Below are 21,547 nucleotides of genomic sequence, written 5' to 3' on the forward strand. Positions count from 1 at the left end.
GAAGACTCGCTCTTTATTCCCCGCACTCCTCACGGAAGTCTTGCTCTTTATTCCCCGCATTCCTCGCGGAAGTCTCGCTTCTTATACCCCCCTCACCTCACTGAAATCTCGCTTTTTATACACCGCCCTCTTCGCTGAAGTCTCGCTCTTTGCAGCCCTGCTTGCCTCGCTGATCACTTGCTCTTTATTCCCCGCACTCCTTGCTGAAATCTGGCTTTTTATACACCGTCTTCCTCACTGAAGCCTCGCTCTTTACAGCCCCTCCCACCTCGCTGAAGTCTTTTTCGATGGTGGTGTGGTGGTGGTGGGGGGGGGGGGGGGGGGGGGGGGGGGGGGGGGGGGGCGGGGGGGGGGGGGGTGGTTGGGGGGGGGGGTGGGGGTGGGGGGGGGGGGATCTCCCACCGTCCTAATTATTCAGGCCATAGAAACAGATGGTGAGAGTTTCTACAAGTATTCAAAATGGAAATGCATTATTAAAGTGAGTGTTTATTTCTTAGTGAGTAAGACTGGGGTATTAATAGAGGGAAACAAGGAAATGGCCGGACATTGAACAGGTATTTTGTATCTATCTGCACCGTAGAAGACACAAAATATTCATTATGAAAATGTATCACACCTCATGCATGTGAAGCCTCTATTACGTTAATCTTCGCAGCGGGTCTACTTACACCCCCGACCCCTGTTCCTGACAGGACATTTCTCCACAAGGAATGTGCGGTTGTCACTCCGACTGATACTGTCATAGATAGATGTATTTGCCGCAGACACGTTGGTGAGGATGAGGTCTATTGTGTTTGGTCCCTTGAACTTTATGAAGAAACTCACCAAACACTTCGATATATCCAAACCAGGACCCCTTTATTGTGTCTCATGTGGTAAGATGGCAATCTGATTCAGAGCATGTTATCATGGAGTCTTGCTATTCCTCTGCAACTTACACCTAGCACTGACCAATTGCATGTACGTCTTATTACCCCCTCAATCTTCTTCTGAAGATGGTGGATGTGTCTCCCTTTAGATCCGGGTCCCAGGTCACATTGACCTTAGTCTGGAGACCGCATGGTGTGTTTGTACCACCACCTGCTGGTTGGAGGTCGCACACCAACCAACTATGATATAGCCCAAAGGCAAATCACTGCAAGATCAAGTATGTTTTTCCCTCTGGTTTGGTTCCCTCACCACCTGCTTGGGACCCAGACTAGAAGCCACGTCCTTTAGGACCTGACCTGCCCAATCTCTGGTAGTACTACTGAGCCACTCTCAGTGGTGGACATTAAATTCCCTCACCCAGAGTACATTCTGCACCCTTGATACCCTCAGTTCTTCCTTCAAATGGTCTTCAACATGGGGGAGTGCTGATTCATCAGCTGATGGTGGATGGTATGTCCTAATCTGCAGTAGGTTTCCTTTGCCCATGTTTGACCTAGTGCATGAGACTTAATGGGATCCAGAGTTTTTAAAAAAATAATATTTTATTGAGGTATTTGAAAAAAATGTATAACAGTAACATAAACAATAACATCAACATGGTAAAATAAACATTCTCCCCCAGACCAATCTTCACGCACTTCAACCATACAACAACAATCCCCCCCCCCCCACCCCCGCGCACCCCCCCCCCCCCCCCCCCCCCCCCCCCTGCCCTCCCTCCTTGGAATACTAATGGGATCCAGAGTTGATATTCAGGGCTCCTAGGGAACTTCCTCCCAACTGTTGTACCATTGTGCCGTCACCTCTGGTGTCAATGGGACAGGTCATACCCAGGTCTGGTGATGGTGGTGTCTGGAACATAATATGTAAGGTATGATTCCCGGAGTAGGACTCAGGCTGTTGCTTGACTAATCTGTGAGACAGCTCTCCCAATTTTGGCACAGGCCCCCAGATGTTAGTTTGCTGTTATTTCCAGATGGTTCATATGAAAAGGACAAAGGTAAATTATGAAAGAAATCTAATGCAAAATATAAAAACGGACAGCAAAAGATTCTATAAGTGCATATAAATGAAGAGGGGAGCTAAAATCAACATTGGTCCCTTAGAGGATGAGACTGGGGAGTCAATAATGGGGAACACAGAAATGGCAGAGACACTAAATCAATGTTTCACGTCGCTCCTCATGGTGGGAGATACAAAAACCATCCCAGTAGTAACAGGTATGCAGAGGTTGTGGAAAAGGAGGAATTTTAAACAATCGCCATAACTAGGGAAAAAGTACTGAGCAAACTATTGGGATTAAAGGCAGATAAGTCCCCAGGGCCTGATGGGCCGAAATCCAAGGATCTTGATGGAACTGGCAGCAGGGATAGTGGAGGCATTGGTTATAATATTCCAAAATTCACTGGGTTCTGGAAAGGTTCCAGTGGCTTAGAAAAAGGCTAATGTTATGCTCCTCTTGCACCGCAGGGCAAGAGTTATATCTGGGGGAAAGGCAATTATGATGCAATGAGGCAAGACTTAGGATGCATCGGATGGAGAGGAAAACTGCAGGGGATGGGCACAATGGAAATGTGTAGCTTGTTCAAGGAACAGTTACTGCGTGTCCTTGATAAGTATGTACCTGTCAGGCAGGGAGGAAGTGGTCGAACAAGGAAACTGTGGTTTATTAAGGCAGTCAAAACACTTGTCAAGAGGAAGAAGGAGGCTTATGTAAAGATGAGACATGAAGGTTCAGTTAGGGCGCTCGAGAGTTCCAAGTTAGCTAGGAAAGACCTAAAGAGAGAGCTAAGAAGAGCCAGGAGGAGACATGAGAAGTCTTTGGCAGGTAGGATCAAGGATAACCCTAAAGCTTTCTATAGATATGTCAGGAATAAATGAATGACTAGGGTAAGAGTCGGGCCAGTCAAGGACAGTAGTGGGAAGTTGTGCTTGGAGTCCGAGGAGATAGGAGAGGTGCTAAATGAATATTTTTCGTCAGTATTCACACAGGAAAAAGACAATGTTGTCGAGGAAAATGCTGAGATTCACGCTACTAGACTAGAAGGGCTTGAGGTTCATAAGGAGGAGGTGTTAACAATTCTGGAAAGTGTGAAAATAGATAAGTCCCCTGGGCCGGATGGGATTTATCCTAGGATTCTCTGGGAAGCTAGGGAGGAGATTGCTGAGCCTTTGGCTTTGATCTTTAAGTCATCTTTGTCTACAGGAATAGTGCCAGAAGACTGGAGGATAGCAAATGTTGTCCCCTTGTTCAAGAAGGGGAGTAGAGACAACCTCGGTAACTATAGACCAGTAAGCCTTACTTCTGTTGTGGACAAAATCTTGGAAAGGTTTATAAGAGATAGGGTGTATAATCATCTGGAAAGGAATAACTTGATTAGACATAGTCAACACGGTTTTGTGAAGGGTAGGTCGTGCCTCACAAACCTTATTGAGTTCTTTGAGAAGGAGACCAAACAGGTGGATGAGGGTAAAGCAGTTGATGTGGTGTATATGGATTTCAGTAAAGCGTTTGATAAGGTTCCCCACGGTAGGCTACTGCAGAAAATACGGAAGCATGGGATTCAGGGAGAGTTAGCAGTTTGGATCAGAAATTGGCTAGCTGGAAGAAGACAAAGGGTGGTGGCTGATGGGAAGTGTTCAGACTGGAGTCCAGTTACTAGTGGTGTACCACAAGGATCTGTTTTGGGGCCACTGCTGTTTGTAATTTTTATAAATGACCTGGAGGAGGGCATAGAAGGATGGGTGAGTAAATTTGCAGATGACACTAAAGTCGGTTGAGTTGTGGACAGTGCGGAAGGGTGTTACAAGTTACAGAGGGACATAGATAAGCTGCAGCGCTGGGCTGAGAGGTGGCAAATGGAGTTTAATGCAGAAAAGTGTGAGGTGATTCATTTTGGAAGGAATAACAGGAAGACAGAGTACTGGGCTAATGGTAAGATTCTTGGCAGTGTGGATGAGCAGAGAGATCTAGGTGTCCATGTACATAGATCCCTGAAAGTTGCCACTCAGGTTGAGAGGGTTGTTAAGAAGGCGTACGGTGTGTTAGCTTTTATTGGTAGAGGGATTGAGTTTCGGAGCCATGAGGTCATGTTGCAGCTGTAGAAAACTCTGGTGCGGCCGCATTTGGAGTATTGCGTGCAATTCTGGTCGCCGCATTATAGAAAGGATGTGGAAGCGTTGGAAAGGGTGCAGGGGAGATTTACCAGAATGTTGCCTGGTATGGAGGGACGATCTTATGAGGAAAGGCTGAGGGACTTGAGGCTGTTTTCGTTAGAGAGAAGAAAGTTAAGAGGTGACTTAATTGAGGCATATAAGATGATCAGAGGATTGGATAGGGTGGACAGGGAGAGCCTTTTTCCTCAGATGGTGAAGTCTAGCACAAGGGGACATAGCTTTAAATTGAGGGTAGATAGATATAAGACAGATGTCAGAGGTAGGTTCTTTACTCAGAGAGTAGTAAGGGCGTGGAATGCCCTGCCTGCAACAGTAGTGGACTCGCCAACACTAAGGGCATTCAAATGGTCATTGGATAGACATATGGACAATAAGGGAATAGTGTCGATGGGCTTTAGAGTGGTTTCACAGGTCGGCGCAACATCGAGGGCCGAAGGGCCTGTACTGCGCTGTAATGTTCTATGTTCTTTAAAAAGGGAGAAAGACAGTAAGTAGGAAACTATCGACCAGTTAGTTTAACAACTGTTGTTGAAAAATTGTTGGAATCCATTATTAAGTAAGTTGTAATGGGACAGTTGGAAAGTGAAAACACAATTCATCAGAGTCAGCATGGTTTTATGGTGGATAACTAGGGTTTGACTAATTTGCTGGAGTTCTTTGAAGATGTAACAAGCAAAGTGGATAATGGGGATCCTGTGGATGTAGTATATCTGGACTTCCAGAAGGCATTTGATAAGATGGCGCACAACAGGTAAGATCCCACGGGGTTGAGGGTAATATATTAGCTTGGCTAGTGGATTGACTAACTAACAGAAAGCAGAGAGTGGGGACAAATGGGTCATTTTCTGGTTGGCAACAAGGTTTGGTCCTTGCGCCTCAACTATTTATAATCTATATTCATGACTTAGATGAAAGGATAGAATATGCTACAGCCAAATTTGCAGATGACACAATATCATGTGAGTGTACCTTTAAGAAATGGGTGTTTAAGAAATGTACCTTTAAGAAATGGGTGTTTATCAGTGATGTCAGAGTGTGGGTGGAGCTGGGCTGTCTGTCAGCGTTTTACTTTCGTTTTAGGCTGTTTGCAGCAGGGTGTGTTTTAGTTTAGTTTTCAGTGTTGGAGCTGAAAACGAAAACGAAACTAAAACACACCCTGCAGCAAACAGCCGAAGACGAAAGTAAAAAGCTGACAGACAGCCCAGCTCCACTCACATTCTGACATCACTGATAAACACCCATTTCGTAAAGGTACATTTCTTAAACACCCATTTCTTAAAGGTACTCTCACATGACAACTAAAATAAGTGGGAAAGCAAGTTGCAATGAGGAAGTAAGAAATTTACAAATGGATATGGACAGGTTAGGTCAGTGCGCCAAAATTTGGCAGATGGAATTTAACTTGGCTAAGTGTGAGGTTATCCATTTTGGGTGGAGGAATAAAAAGACAACTTGTTATCTAAATGGAGAAAAACTTCAAAATGCTTCAGTGCAGAGGGATCTGGGAGTCCTCATGCATTAATCACAGAAAGTTCATCTGCAGGTATAGAAGGTAATAAGGAAGGCAAATGGAAGTTTGGCATTTCTTGCTAATAGAATAGATTATAAAAATAGGGACGTGCTGATGAATTGTACAGGACTTTGGTGAGGCTACATCTGGAGTACTGCGCACAGTTTTGGTCCCCTTACTTGAGGAAGGACCTAAATGCATTCAAGGCAGTTCAGAGAAGGTTCACCAGATTGATTCCAGGGATGAAGGACTTGTCTTATGAAGAATGATTGAGCAGTTTACGCCTTTACTCGCTGGAGTTTAGAAGAATGAGAGGAAATATAATATAGGATGCTAAAGGAGATTGACAGCGTAGACATAAAACGGATGCTTCCCTTGTTAGACATTCTAGAACGAGAGGCAATAGTTTTAGGGTAAGGGGTGGCAGATTTAAAGCAGAAATTAGGAGGAATTACTTCACTCAAAGGGTAGTGAATCTGTGGAATTCACTACCCCAGAGGGCAGTGGATGCCGTAACGCTAAACATATTTAAAGAGGAGATGGATAGGTTTTTAATTAGTCGCAGGTTGAAGGGTTATGGGTAGCGGACAGGGAGGTGGAAATGAGGCTGAGATAAGATCGGCCATGATTGTATAGAATGGCAGAGCAGGCTCGAAGGGCTGAATTGCCTACTCCTAGACCGTGGGCGGGATTCTCTGTTGGCCAACACCGGAATCGGGAAACGCGATTGGGCGGAGAATCGGTTTTGACGCCAAAATCGTGGCCAAGCCATAATTCTCCGTTGCCTCGGCAGCAGTGTCAATGCATTCCAGAATGCCGTAGAGTAAACACCGTTGACATATCATTAGTGGGCCTGACCCGGTACTCTCCAGGGCCTCCGCGATGCTCTGCCTCTACTGGGGTGAATTCCCGATGGTGAGGTTCACTTGTGCTTTTAAAAATCATGAAACATGATGCTGAGGGAGAGAGAGTGGCTCGGTGCTCAGGGTCAATGCAGAGCTCATGTTCTGCATGGGCTCCTCAATGACGGATGCCAGGGCACACAGACCCTCAGGGATCTCCGCCAGACCTTCCCGTGCATCTTGCAAGTATCCAGCATCTGCCACCTAATGGACGACTCCAGAGGTTTATTATTTGCCTCGGACTCAGCATGGTCCTGGTTTCCAGCAATACTCCCAGTGCCAGCCCCCTGGGACCTCTCTGCCTCTGCCACTTCTTCAAATGAGTGTGATGTGCCCTCACCGCTGTGCACTTCCCATGGAGCCGATGATACCCACTGACGTTGGGTGTCAATGGCGTAGTTATCACAGGGCTAGTTACCAGAAACCCAGGGTAATACACTGGGGACTCCAGATCAAATCCTACCAGGGCAGAAGTTGAATTTGAATTCAATACAAATCTGGAATTAAAGGTCTCATGGTGACCATGAAATCATTGTTGTAAAATACAATCTGGTTCAGTTATGTCTGTTAAGGAAGAAAATCTGCCTGTCATTACCTACCTAGTCTGTCCAGACAATGTGGTTGACTCTTACAAATACCCTCTAAAATAACCTAGCAGGCCACTCAGTTCAAGGGACGGGCAATAAATGCTAGCCCAGCAACACCCACATCCCATGAACAAATAAAACAAATGTGACTATCTGTGCTTTGGCTGGTACCAAGAGGCAGCGTGACACTGGTGCAGGAGCGATGTCTTTTTGGGTGTCTTGACGGGGGGTCCTCGCTGTCACTTAGAGAGTGTCTAGGATATCAGACAGAAACCCTGGATTCTCCGTCAGCGGGATGCTCCGCTTCACTGGCAGCGCACTCACCCCCGCGGATTTCCCCTTGGCGTGTGGTGCCCACAATGGGAAATCCCATTGGCTGGCTGGCAAGCCGGACGATCCCGGTGCCGGCAGGGGCGCACTGCACCATAAAACGGGTGTGGCGGGAGGGAGAATCCCGCCCAATATGTTTTTTTAATTTTGTAAGACTGTAGGAAAGGATACCTCGCTCCAGGAGTGATTTCACCCAAAATAGGAATATGGAACATTAAAACAAACTTTATTACTAACACAGTATTAAAATATCTTTAACATCGCACAAGAAAATAGCTTACAATTACCCCTTAAACAATGCTAATCAATACATTGACACAATAACCCTTAACTGATATCTTTACTTCCACTCAAACAACAGAGCCATCTTGGATCTCAATCCACTTTTAAATACAGTTAGCACTTGGAAATAATGGCTGTACAACAATGTCTTAAATACTCCACTTTGAGAAAGAGAGATCTTTTGGGACTGGTTTAAAGAAAGAGACCTGACACCCTGTCCGAATAAAGCAGAATCACTGGCTGTAGTTCCTCCGTAAATCTCAGCTCACCTTCCAGCCCAAAACTAAAGCTGATGCTCAATACCTGACTGCTTCAAATTTTGGCTCCTCCCATTAACTGCACCATCTCACTAAACTGAACAAATGTCTCTAATTAACTACGCAGGGAACCCTCTTAATATTAATTAGCCCAAACTTTTATGATGCTTTAATTGCACCCCGGGCTCCCCAAAAGCCTAGATGTCTTGCAAACCAGGATTTAAAAAAAAAAAACACTGCTGCAACAGTCATACACACTAACCCAGGCTTTTAGCCCTTACCACACCGAATACATATAATACAATATATCTGAAATTCCTACATTCATCACAAGATTTGGTTGTGAACAGAAGAAAATAGATTGGAATCCATTTAAGCTGACAGAAGAGTCAGACTGCCGTTCTCTTAAAAACAATGAGACAAGTAATAGGTAATGCAGTGGCATAATGGTAATTCCGCCACACCAGCAATCCAGAGGTCCAGGCTTTGGGACATGGGTTAAAATTCCTATGGCAACTGTCGGAATTTAAATTCTATTATTAAATCTAGAATTGAAAGCTAATCTCAGTAATGGTGATCTTGGGCGGGATTCTCCGACCCCCCACCGGGTCGGAAATCGCCGACGGGGCGGCATGAATCCCGCCCCTGCATTCTCCGGCACCGGAGATTCGGCGGGGGCGGGAATCGCGCCACGCCGTTCGACGGGCCCCCCACGGCGATTCTCCGGCCCGCGATGGGCCGAAGTCCCGCTGCTGTCATGCCGGTCCCGCCGGCGTGAATTAAACCCCCTTACCGGCGGGACCAGGCGGCGCGAGCGGGCTCCGGGATCCTGGGGGAGGCTGGGGGGCGATCTGGCCCCTGGGGATGCCCACCGATCCGGGGGCGGGCCTGTGCGGTGGGGGTACTCTTTCCCCTCCGCGTCGGCCATAGCCTCCGCGGTCGCTGACGCTCCCGCGCATGCGCGGACTTCTGCTGGCCTGCAGAGTCCCTTCGGTCCCGGCTGGCGTGGCGCCAAAGGCCTTCCACACCACCCGGACCGACGCAGGAGTGGTTCACTCCATCCCGCCGGGACCCCCCGCCCCGCCGTGTAGTGGAGAATCCCGCCCCATGTATCTAGTATTGAGTATTGGATAAAACCCCATCTGGTTCAATAATGTCCTTTAGGGAAGGGAATCTGCTGTCCTTACCTGGTCTGACCAACATGTGACTCTAGACCCACAGCAATGTGGTCAACTCTTAACTGCCTTCAAGGCATAAATAGGAAATGGGCAGCAATATCCACACTCAGCACCTTTGAGTGATTTCAAAGGGGAATGATATGGAGATCGGGGAATGGAATGAGAGTTAACTCTGTAAGTACAGTGGATTTCAGTACTGGAAGTGGAATATTACATTAGCTGCAATGGGTGAGTTCTGTAATCATCAAGTCTAAATAATTTCTTTTTAAAAATATTTAACTTCAAGTTTTTGATATTTTAACATTTTAAACACACAACATAGCAAAGAAGAAACACAAACTCCCAACCCCCCCACAGTAACCTCAACCAATAACTTCACTTTGCCCCCCCTCCCCCTGAACAGCTGACGGTGACCAGCTCCTTGAAATGTAGTACAAACAAATCCCATCTCTTGTGGAACCCCTCACTCGCCTTCCTCAAAGCAAATTTCATCATTTCCAGATACAAGAACTCCATTAGATCCCTCAGCCACACTGAGGCATAGGGTGGAACAACTGACCTCTGACCTCCACTCAAACTGGACCCACCTGTGAGCGACCAGCGAGGCAAGGGCTACAACTTTTAAAAAAATTTGGCCATGGGATGTGGGCGTTGCTGGCTGGGTCAGCATTTATTGCCCATCTTTGAGGTTAAGAGTCAACCCCACTGTTGTGGGTCTGGAGTCACGTGTAGGCCAGGCCAGGTAAGGACGACAGATTTCCTTCCCTAAAGGACATTAGCGACCAGATTTTTTTTGTGATAGTCAACAATGGTTTATGGTCACCTTGCTTTTAGACTTTTAATTCTAGATTTTTCTTGAATTCGAATTTCACCATCTACCAAGGCAGGATTTGAACTCAGGTCCCCAGAGCATGACTCTGAGTCACTGGATTACTAGTCCAGCAATAATACCGCTACTCCACTGCCTCCCCTCCTGCTCCTGTCTGCAGAAGTCTAAGTAATTTATTTTATGTCAGCTGCTGTGGTTAATCAGAGGGTGATTGTAAAGCTTTATACATTTCAATTTCTGGATAAATGATTGTCTTTTAGTCTTTTTTTTTAAAGGTTGTTTTACACCTGTAGCAAAGCGAGAGTGGCATTTGGAGTATGAGATTTGAAGTGTGGTGGACACATGCTAGACATAAAACTAGCAAATACCATGTGGTAAGTATCATGTTCTGTAGACTGGCCGATATGAATGATGCACTACAGAACATCTAGTTTAAATAATTTATTATGAAACAACTGTGTGGTAAAGATAACTGGAATAAATAAATAACAAACTACGAACACTACTAAATTTTATTGAGCTACTGCAAAATACATCTATCCACCAACATGACTTACTCCCAACTGCCTCGAGGCATAGAGCCAATTGGTAAATTTACACTGCCACCTGCTGGTCGGAGGTCATGTACACTATTATATCCAGAATTGCTTTGTGCATATCATCACATCCCCTTTCCTTTGGAAAATGTAATTATTTACATTGATTAGATAATTTCTACAATTCAATATGATATGCATAAAAACTTTAAAATATTTAACAATATACAGTTCATCACAAATTCATTCTCTCAGGTTAACGTCATTGCCGTGTCGATCTTCTGAGCAGCTGCTGAATCTGTGACTGTGTTTCATTTTTTTCGAAAGATCAGTTTCCTCTCTGATCTTCGAGTAACTGACTGTTCACATGGTGTGCAGGCTTTTACCATTGCGTCAATGTTGTGGCTGATGCCCGGCCAATACACTGTGTCCCTGGCTCTTCTCTTGCACTTCCCTCTTTTTTGAAAGATCAGGGGCGGGATTCTCCGCAATCGGCGTGATGTCCGCCGACCGGCACCAAAAACGGCGCGAATCAGTCTGGCATCGCGCCGCCCCAAAGGTGCGGAATCCTCCGCATCTTGAGGGGCCGAGCTCTCACCTTGAGGGGCTAGGCCCGCGCCGGACTGATTTCCGCCCCGCCAGCTGGCGGGAAAGGCCTTTGGTGCCCCACCAACTGGCGCGGAAATGACTTTGCTGTGCGGCGCATGCGCGGAAGCGTCGGCGGCCGCTCACGGCATCCCCGCGCATGCGCAGTGGAGGGGGTCTCTTCCGCCTCTGCCAGAGTGGAGACCATGGCGAAGGCGGAAGGAAAAGAGTGCCCCCACGGCACAGGCCCGCCCGCGGATCGGTGGGCCCCGATCGCGGGCCAGGCCACTGTGGGGGCACCCCCCGGGGCCAGGTCACCCCGCGACCCCCCCAGGGACCCCAGAGCCCGCCCGCGCCGCCTTGTCCTGCCGGTAAGAGAGGTGGTTTGATTCTCGCCGGCGTACAGGCATTCCAGCAGCGGGACTTCGGCCCATCGTGGGCCGGAGAATCGCCGGGGGGGGGCCCGCCAACCAGCGCGGCGCGATTCCCACCCCCGCCGAATATCCGGTGCCGGAGAATTCGGCAATCAGCGGGGGCGGGATTCACGCCAGCCCCCGGCGATTCTCCGACCCGGCGGGGGGGGGGGGGGGGTCGGAGAATCCCGCCCCAGTTCTTTCTTTTTCTGTTTTTCCTTAGCTTTAGTGCCAGCATCCTTGAACATGGTAAGGTCCACGCTCACACCTGCCTTTGGCATCTTCCTTGCTGCTCGTCTCGGCCAAGTAATTAGCTGTTTCTGGAGCATTTGCTGGATTGAAGGGGTTTGGTTGATCCATGGTGATTGCGTTCGAGAGCTGTACTGTGTGTCCATGAACTGGTGAGGCATCTAATGTCAGCAGATGCTTGGCCGCCTTTGAAGGTGAAGGCAAGTTTGTGACTTCAGGAATGATCTGCAAACCCTCATGTTCTTGTATCTTGGACAGGTCAATGTCCTCCAAAATGGGGGTTATTTCTTCAATTTCCAGCTGGCTGTTCTCAGCTCATTTGTTCTCACTTGATTTGTCTTTTGTTGTAATCTCACTTTCAGTCTCTGCACACCCCATCTTAGAGCTTTCACAATCATCTTTCTCCTGCACAGATTTGATATCATAGAAATTACAGTGCAGAAGAAGGCCATTTGGCCCATCAAGTCTACACTGGCCCTTGGAAAGAGCACCCCACTTAAGCCCACCCTATCCCCGCAACCCAGTAACCACACCTTTTTGGACACTAAGGGCAATTTATCATGGTCAATGCACCAAACCTACACATCTTTGAACTGTGGGAGGAAACCGGAGCACCCGGAGGAAACCCACGCAGACACGGGGAGGACGTGCAAATTCCACACAGACAGTGACCCAAGCCGGGAATTGAACCTGGGACCCTGCAGCTGTGAAGCGACTGTGCTAACCACAGTGCAACTTATTATTGTGTCATTTATCATTAATGCACTGTCCATTTATCTTTTTGAGTGTCTGCATTAACTGCACTGTTGCTACAAATTGTCTTTGAAACATTGTCATTTTGCATGCAATGAATATACTTGTCTCCGCTACCAACCATGCCAACGAAGAACATGTATTCGAGGCACACTTCATCAACTGTGTTGATGGCTTTCGTTTGTTCCTCTTTTTTGACGAGAAAAACATTACCTAGCAAAAGGATTAGTCCTTCCACATTTGAATCCTACCTTTCCAAACACTGGGCACTGTCGTGGCAAATGCCGTTTGCCGCATCGCTGGCATGAAATTCCAGATTGGGCTGGGTGCTCAAAATAGCCGCCTGCACTGGGAGCAGGTTTTTTTATTCAACTGCGTCACCATACTGATGCTGTTGACTGCCTCGTCTATCTTCGCGCCAAAATGCCGGAGATTCAATGTGCTGATCTGCTTTGCTGCAAGTTCGCTAGCGTGACTTACGTGGATAGCATTTTCGCGTTGAAGTTCTGTTTTTCTTAGAAGCCTCTCACGCACCTTACTGTTGGTGATCCCGAATACTATCTGACCACGGATCATTGACGACTGGAGGGTACTAAAATTACACGACTGCGTCTTCAACCGCAAGTCGGTGAGAAAACAATCAAATGATTCTCCTGCTCTCTGGGTGCGTGTGTGAAATATGTATTGCTTGAAGATCTCATTTTTTTAGGAGAGCAATGCCGATCAAATTGCTTGAGAACTTCATCGAAGTTCTTACTATCTGCATCGCTTTCGAAGACAAGTGTGTTAAAAATTTAAATTGCTTGGGGACCTGCTACAGTGAGCAGCAACGCAATACGCCTCTTGTCAGGCTGTGCCTGTAGACTAAGGGCTGCAACATTGCATTTGTACTGCTGCTTAAACATCCGTCAATTCTTGTCTACGTTACCGGTAATCTGAAGCTGTTGAGGTGCCTTGATACCTTCCATCCTGGGATTTGATGTTTTACTGCACGTTGAGCACCAGTTGCCAGTAGCTTATCAGGTTATTAGAAAAAAATGTGTTTTCTTTCTTCATCTTTGAAGTTATCTTTAATTGTTCGGATTTGTGCAGAATCTTCTTGTTCTTAGTCGATCATCACTTTTGGTACTATGTCATGTTCTGTAGACTGGCTGATATGAGTGATGCACTACAAAACATCTAGTTTAAATAATTTACTATCAAACAACTGCGTGATAAAAATAACTGGAATAAATAAATAACAAACTACTAACACTAACTAACTATTATAGAGCAACTGCAAAATATGTCTATCCTCTAACACAACTTACTCCCAACTGCCGCGGCACAGAGCCGAATGGTAGATTTACATTGCCACATGATGGTTGGAGGTCATGTACAATATTATATACAGAAACAAAAGAGAAAATGCTGGAAAATCTCAGCAAGTCTGGCAGCATCTGTTGTTTGACCTTTCACATCTTTTGTTCGCTCCGGGGACTGCCATTAGCACTCTTTCCCCATGGTTTCTGTGGCCATTAGCACCCAGTTCCCCTGGGTTTCTGTGGCTATGACTCATCTTTCATTCTCACTCCACAGTCCAAATATTTCCCACTTCCTCTGTCTGTTAGCTTTGACAAAGAGTCATCGGACTCGAAACGTTAACTCTTTTCTCTCCCTACAGATGCTGCCAGACCTGCTGAGATTTTCCAGCATTTTCTCTTTCGTTTCAGATTCCAGCATCTGCCGTAATTTGCTTTTATATTATATACAGAATTGCTTTATGCATTTTATTGAAGTAAGATGTGCTATTTTCTAAAGTCGTGAATATTCAGTCACATAAAATATCCCTTTAAGATCAAAAAGTCTAATTTCTGTTAAGTAAGCACTGGCTGAGTTTATAAAGAGATGAACATCATGACTATTATTTATGTTCTTGTTGAGCTTCTTTGTTTCCTACTTGAACGAGGTAGAGTATGGGAAGAGTGAAGGGGGATTAAAGAGTAGGAATATTGTGCATCATGATCTTTCAATCTGGGACAGGGAGGTATCTTGGATCAGGGAATAGTGGAAATGATGAGGGAGAATGGGGGCAGAGGGATGGTGATGGTAGGGACAGGGGGCATCGGAAAGGAAATTTCTGAGGCTGAGATTCTGTGGAGGGAGATATTGGGAATACTGATATGGAAGCCCCATGAGATTCAGGAGTCGTGTGTTAGAAGGTTGAGAATGAAAATGAAAACCAAATTAAACACAGAAAATAAAACCATTTATGTTTGCTTGTAATTCTATCTTCTGTTTAGATATTTAACATATGGAAAGAAAGATGAAAACGACTTTACACAGTATTGAAGACAATGTTAAGAAAGGAGAGGAAGGCCAGTAAAATGAAGAACATACTGGGAAGTTCAGAGTCATTCTGGTCGAGCGACACCATTCCAGATCCATCGGGTTCAAACATCCCTCTGGTCAGAACGGACAGGTCTTCCATTTATAACACAAGAACTCTACATAGAGTCTCGTTTACCACTGACATTCCTTATTTTCACCGCATCGATAAGTACAATGAAGAAAAGGTGTGTGAATATGAACGAAAGGCATCTGAACTAACTTTACCAGTTTTATATAATTTAAAAAAGTTACTCCTGCGAGTTTTTCCAATTTTACGATGGGTTCCCAGGTACAGAGTGAAGAGATGGTTCATAGGGGACCTGCTGTCAGGAATTAGTGTGGGCCTACTGACTATCCCTCTGTCCCTTGCCTTTGCAGTCTGTGGTGGACAGCCGCCTATTAATGGCCTCTACACTAGTTTAGTTACCACAGTCTTATATTGCTTGCTTGGCACAGCAAAACACCTATCCTACGGAGCATCTGCATTCACTGGCCTCCTTATTGCCAAGAGTATAAGCCACAGTGAAACTCAAGAACCCGATTCTGACAGCGATTGTTCTCTAACATGTTTGAGAGAGCGCCGCGTGATTACCCTCACCTTTGTTTCTGGAATTGTTTTAATTTCCATGGGAATTTTTCGCCTCAGTTTCCTCAGAACATACATCTCCAAGCCTGTTTTGAATGGTTTCAAAGCTGGAACGGCTTTGCATTTATTAGCCATCCTCCTGAATTTAGTACTTGGCTTGGATCCGCCAATTCATCATGGTCCTTTATCACTTGTCTATAGTTGCAAGGTCACAATTGAAAATATTAATCAAACGCACACTGCCTCAGTGATCACTGGCTTAGCCACTCTGGCATTTCTCATACCTTTTAAAGTAATAAACTCTCTTTACAGTAGGCATCTCATACCTGTAGAGTTTATTGCAATAGTCGCTTCCATTTGGCTATCAGCTTGGTTGGAACTAGAGAACAGCCATAATCTCAGGTTGATAAATAATTACCCATTTCACTTACCGAGACCTATTCTTCCTTCTTTCTCCTTGATCTCAAGTGTTGCTGCAGATGCTTTTGCTGTTGCCCTTGTGACATTTGCTGTTAGCATTTCACTAGGGAGAGAAAACTCTAAAAAACACAACCAAAGTTATCACCCGCATCAGGAGACAATCGTTCTGGGTCTTTGTGACCTCCTCCTCTCATTTCTGGGTACCTTTGCAGCCTCTGGGGTTTGCGAACAAACAGTGGTGCAAGAAAAGACTTGGGGTCAAACCCAAGCAGCTGGCTTGGTGGCAGCAAGCCTCTGCCTTACTGCCCTTCTCTGTGCAGACAGTCTGCTTCCACTGGTGCCCAAAGCAGTTCTAGGCGCTATTGTCATTTCAAATCTGGGGTCTTACTTTGAGTTCTTCGGGAAGTACTGTTTTGCGTGCAAGGAGAATAAATATGAGTTTGTGGCTGGAATGATAACATTTGCAGCCGTTTGCGTCCTAGACATAGATATTGGTCTAGGCGTTGGCGTAGCTGTCTCAATTTTGCTCACTCTACACAGACTCCAGAGGCCGTCTTATGCCATTCTCGGCCATGTTCCCAATACAGAAAACTATACAGACTTGTCCATTGAGAAAACTGCCAAAGAAGTTGTCGGAATTAAAATCATAAAAACGTTTGATTCTATTTATTATGGGAATGTTGATGTCTTCTTGTCCTGGATAAAACTTAAAGTCAATTGTTACCTTCAGTCTGGTAGGAGTTTGGGAAGTGATGAGGAATTATACAGTGAGGAAGATAAATATCATATGTTACTGGAATCCACGCAGTTCCTTGCACTGGATGAACATGCTCTGAGACGGTTAAATCATACTAAATTGTACAGACATCAAATATCCAAACAAACTGCAGATGTTCACACTGTAATCTTGGATTGTGGGTCAGTTAGCTTTGTGGATGACGAAGGAGTAAATGCTTTGATTTACCTGTCGGAGCAATACCTCAGTACAGGAGTTGGCTTCATCCTTGCCAGTTGTTCAAGTGCAGTTCTGAAGAGTCTACAAGAACATGGTTACTTCACATCAACAAGTCAAAGCTTTGCCTTCAGCAGCATCCATGACGCTGTTTTATTTGCCCTACAACAAACGGCAGGGCGAAATCAGAGCCCTCAAGGATCGGAATATGTCCCAGAGACAATTTGCGAAACGCTAACTGAATGTGATGCGGTTAAAACGAAGGCAGATACCAACAACTGCACAAGTACAGAACTTTGCCAAGTGGAGAGAGGTGAAACTGCGTCCCATCAAAAGACTGGTTTAAAGGCAAAAAATCTAAGAATAATTGAGTATGAGACAACCTTGTAACAAACATCTGTTCATGGTTTTCAAACCATCACAGAAATGATTGAAAATATGATCTACATCTGATGCTGCATTTCTGCGGCAGGTTTTATTTTCCTCATAATGTGGTGATAAATTCTAATGGACACGATCAAATGAAGCACTTGCTTTTTCTGACAAATGTTACCTGTATGTGCACGAATGTACTTGTCCTTATGGAGCATTCAAAGATCGAAAACATGCCACAAGATGCCAGAGTAAACACCATTAAAGAAAAGAACTTAGTGTTGATGATTATACAGAGTTTTCTGCATTTTGATGGCATAAATGTTGTCTGGGTGTTTTCTGCTATATTCAGAAATATTTTTCCTGCACATTGGAGTTTAAGAAACAAATAAACCGTGATTGCCAAAAGCCTGGTGTTCAAGGATCAATGGTTATAATGAGACAGGATTTTTCCCATTTCTAACTTGGGAAATACAAAGGTTCTTTGTTTGGATTTTCCCCAGTGACTCGGTGAGATTCGGAATTCGAAGGCACATTATTTTGAGAAGCTTTTAGACACAAGTAGCTTTTTATGTCATGATTGATTTGGAAAAGAAACATGGGTACAGCGGACACAAATACTATTCAAGTATTTGATTATATATTTATAACAATTTTCAATTTTCCTGCCTTCTTCAGCCAGAATTACAAAATTCTTCACAACTAGACCTCCACAGCTGCCCTCTCTTATCTAGGGAACAAACAACTCAATTATAATTGTCCAAGGATATCTGTCAATGTTTTTTTAAAAGTCTTGTTCTGACTTTGAGCTAAAGCACAATTGTATTCAAACTTTTTACCATGTCTGAACTGTTGTATCCCTTTGAACAATATTGTTAAACACAAGGTCACAGCAGTAACTGAATCTACTTGTATTTAGTGTTAGACAGGTGGGCATGAAGTCTGCATTTGTAAATCATTAAAGACTGTGGTCAAAATTACTCACTCATTGTTATCCAAAAACAAAGCGACCAGTTTAGCTGCGGGAATAATGTGTATAAATTGTTGCAAAGAAAACCATATTACCAAATTGTCATCAACTAAACTAAAGTAATAAATTCACTCACTTCACTTCACTCGTTACACATCTATTTTTTAAAAATGTGTTTGGCTCTGAGAATATACATTTGTAATATAACGTACAAGTCACCATTAAGTACAAATTATAAAGTAGTTTTGTACAGTATTTCTGAATCACTTAATTTGTTACCTTAGAAGGGTGTCACTTCTCTCAGAAAAGGAAGGAAAGTGAAAAGATCAGAGATTAAAACTGGCAAGAAAAATTAACTGATGCTCATCGATGTTGTGTTCTGTGATATATTTTTTAAAATATTTTTATTCTCCTTTTTCACATTTTCTCCCAAATTTACACCCACCAACAATAAACAATAATCAGTAACGGATATGTCAATCCCCATATCAATAGCAACGATCCCATCCTCCCCCCAAACGCCAAACATTAGCCCGCATGTTCACATAAACAAATGATAAAATGGAATCAGGAATCAGTCACCATTAACACCATCGCCCCCCTCCCACAGCCCTCCCACCCATCCCCCCCAACTAATGTTCGATGTTATCCAGTTCTTGAAAGTACATAACGAATAATGCCCATGAATTTTAGAACCCCTCCATCCTTCCCCTTAGCTCAAACTTAACCTTCTCAAGAGTCAAGAATTCCAACAGGTCCCCCTGCCACACCAGGGCACAGGGTGGAGAGGGTGCTCTCCAACCCTTCGGGCGATCAACAAGGCGAAGGCTACAACATCTACCTCCGCACCTGTTTCCAGGCCCGGCTGGTCCAACACCCCGAATATGGCCTCCCGAGGGCCTGGGTCCAGTTTCACGTGCAACACTTTAGAGATTACCCTAAAAACCTCCTTCCAGTAAGCCTCTAGCTTTGGACAGGACCAAAACATACAAACGTGATTTGCGCACCCCCCCCCCCCCCCCCACCCCCCCCGCCCCACCGACGTTCACACACATCTGCTACCCCTTCAAAGAATCGGCTCATCCTCGCCCTCGTGAGGTGTGCTCTATATACCATCTTCAGCTGGATCAGCCCTAACCTCGCGCACAAGGTGGAGGCTTTCACTCTCTGGAGCACCTCACACCAGAACCCCTCCTCCATGTCCTCTCCCAACTCTTCCTCCCACTTTGCTTTGATCCCTTCCAGTGGTGCCTTCTCCTCTTCCAAAATAGTTATGTAAACTGCCGACACTACCCCCTTCTCCAGATCCCCCGTCGTCAGCACCTCCTCCAGCAATGTGGAGGACGGCTCCACCGGGAAGCTCTGTATCTCCTTTCTGGCAAAATCTCGAAACTGCATGTATCTAAACATTTCCCCCTGCTCCAGCTCATACTTCTAGCTCCTTCAGTCCTGCAAACCGACCCCCAAGAGTCTTAATCCCCTTCTCCCATTTCCGAAAATTTCCATCCCACTTCCCTGGCTCAAATCTGTGGTTCGCCCGAATCGGAATTTCCCTTAACCCTGCCCCAACCAGAAGTGTTGGTGAAACTGCCTCCAAATTCTCAATGAAGCTATTATTACCAGACTCCGTGAGTATTTCCCCGGGGCAATCGGGAGCGGTGCTGTTGCTAGCGCCTTCAATCCCGACCCCCTGCACAAACTCTCCTCCATTCAGACCCACTGGGAATCAACCCCTCTAACCCAGCTCCGCACCTTCTCCACATTTGCCGCTCATTAATAATACATCAGGTTCGGAATACCCAAACCCCCTGCCTGCCTTCCCCCCTGTAGCAGCACCTTTCTATTTCTGGCCACCTTCCCTCCCCATATGAACGAGGTAATCATTCCTTCAATCTCTCTGAAAAATGCCTTTGGCAGGAAAATCGGCAGGCATTGGAAAATAAACAGAAATCGCAGCAACACGTTCATTTTAACCGGCTGTACCCCACCCGCCAGTGACAGAGGGAGACCATCTCACCTTGCCAGATCAGCTTTCGCTCTCCCCACCAAACTAGAAATGTTGTACCTGCGAAGCCCCCTCCACTCCCGGGCAACCTGCACCCCCAGGTATCTAATGTGAGTCCCTGCCCTACGGAATGGCAGCCATCCCACCCCTGCCCCCACCCCCAGCTGAGACACCACAATATACTCACTCTTGTCTAGATTTAGTTTGTACCCCGAGAAAGACCCAAACACCCGAAGCAGCTCCAATATTCCCCCTGTCGACACACTCAGTTCTGACACGTATAACAGCAAGTCAGTGGCATATAAGGACACCCTATGCTCTGTCTGCCCCCTCACTATTCCTTTCCATACCCCTGAACTTCTTAATGCGATGGCCAACAGCTCAGTCGCAAGTGCAAACAGCAGGGGGGTTGTAGGACATCCCTGCCTAGTCCCACGGTGGAGAGAAAAGTATCTTGAGCTGATATTATTTGTGCGGACACTTGCCCTTATATAGTAGCTTTACACAGTCCACAAATCTTGGTCCAATCCCAAACTGCTCCAGAACTGGCATCAAGTACCCCCATTCTACCCAGTCAAACGCCTTCTCAGCGTCCAATGCCACAGCCACCTCTGTTGCCTTCCTCTCCGCCGGTGCCATAACCACGTTCAATACACTTCTAACGTTTGAAAAGAGCTGCCTCCCTCTCACAAACCCCGTCCGATCTTCACCTATCACCTTTGGGAGGCACTCTTCCAGCCTACCCGCCAGTACCTTCGCCAATACTTTTGCGTCCATGTTTAAAAGTGATATGGGCCTATGCGACCCACACTCCGTTGGGTCCTTATCTTTTTTAAGCAACAGGGAAATCGATGCCTGCCCCAAAGTTTGTGGCAACACCCCCTTCCCTATCGCCTCTTCAAACATCCCCACCATCAGGGGTGCCAGCTTATCCTTGAATTTTTTATAATATTCCACCGGAAACCCATCAGGCGCTGCCACCTTCCCCGACTGCATCCTCCCAATCGCATCTTTTATCTCCTACTCCACTATCGCTCCTTCTAATGTAGTCCTGTCCCCCTCCCCTAACCTCGGGTACCCATCTAAAAATTCCTGCATCTCCTGGTCTCCCCCAGGTGGCTCTAACCTGTACAACCTCTCATAGAATTCCTCAAAGACCCTGTTAATCAGATCCGGAGCCACCACCAACTTCCCTGCCCTGTCCCTCACCTGAACAATTTCCCTTATCGCTGCCTCCCTCTGAAGCTGACCTGCTAACATACGCCCCGTCCTATCTCTATACTCGTAAACTGTACCCTTTGCTCGCCTCAGTTGACGCACCGCCTTCCTGGTAGATAGTCGGTCAAAGCTCGCC

General features: G+C 45.8%; 1 protein-coding gene across 7 annotated transcripts in view; it reads left to right on the forward strand.

Moving 5' to 3' along the window:
* Positions 1-18,328, forward strand: part of LOC140384665 (prestin-like) — a 28,772-nt gene extending 10,444 nt beyond the window's left edge. For 4 of the 7 annotated variants that reach the window (XM_072466587.1, XM_072466588.1, XM_072466584.1 and 1 more), the window contains 2 exons: positions 10,258-10,356; positions 14,801-18,328. In XM_072466587.1, coding sequence (XP_072322688.1) covers positions 14,855-17,236 — 2,382 coding nt within the window. In that variant the 5' untranslated portion in view covers positions 10,258-10,356; positions 14,801-14,854 and the 3' untranslated portion in view covers positions 17,237-18,328. Of the gene's footprint in view, positions 1-10,242; positions 10,357-14,800 lie in introns of all 7 variants that reach the window. The other 3 variants (XM_072466585.1, XM_072466586.1, XM_072466590.1) reach the window with 2 other exon arrangements.
* The last annotated feature ends 3,219 nt before the right edge of the window (positions 18,329-21,547 follow it).

Source organism: Scyliorhinus torazame, chromosome 10, assembly GCF_047496885.1.
Source record: "Scyliorhinus torazame isolate Kashiwa2021f chromosome 10, sScyTor2.1, whole genome shotgun sequence".
Lineage (NCBI taxonomy): Eukaryota > Metazoa > Chordata > Chondrichthyes > Carcharhiniformes > Scyliorhinidae > Scyliorhinus > Scyliorhinus torazame.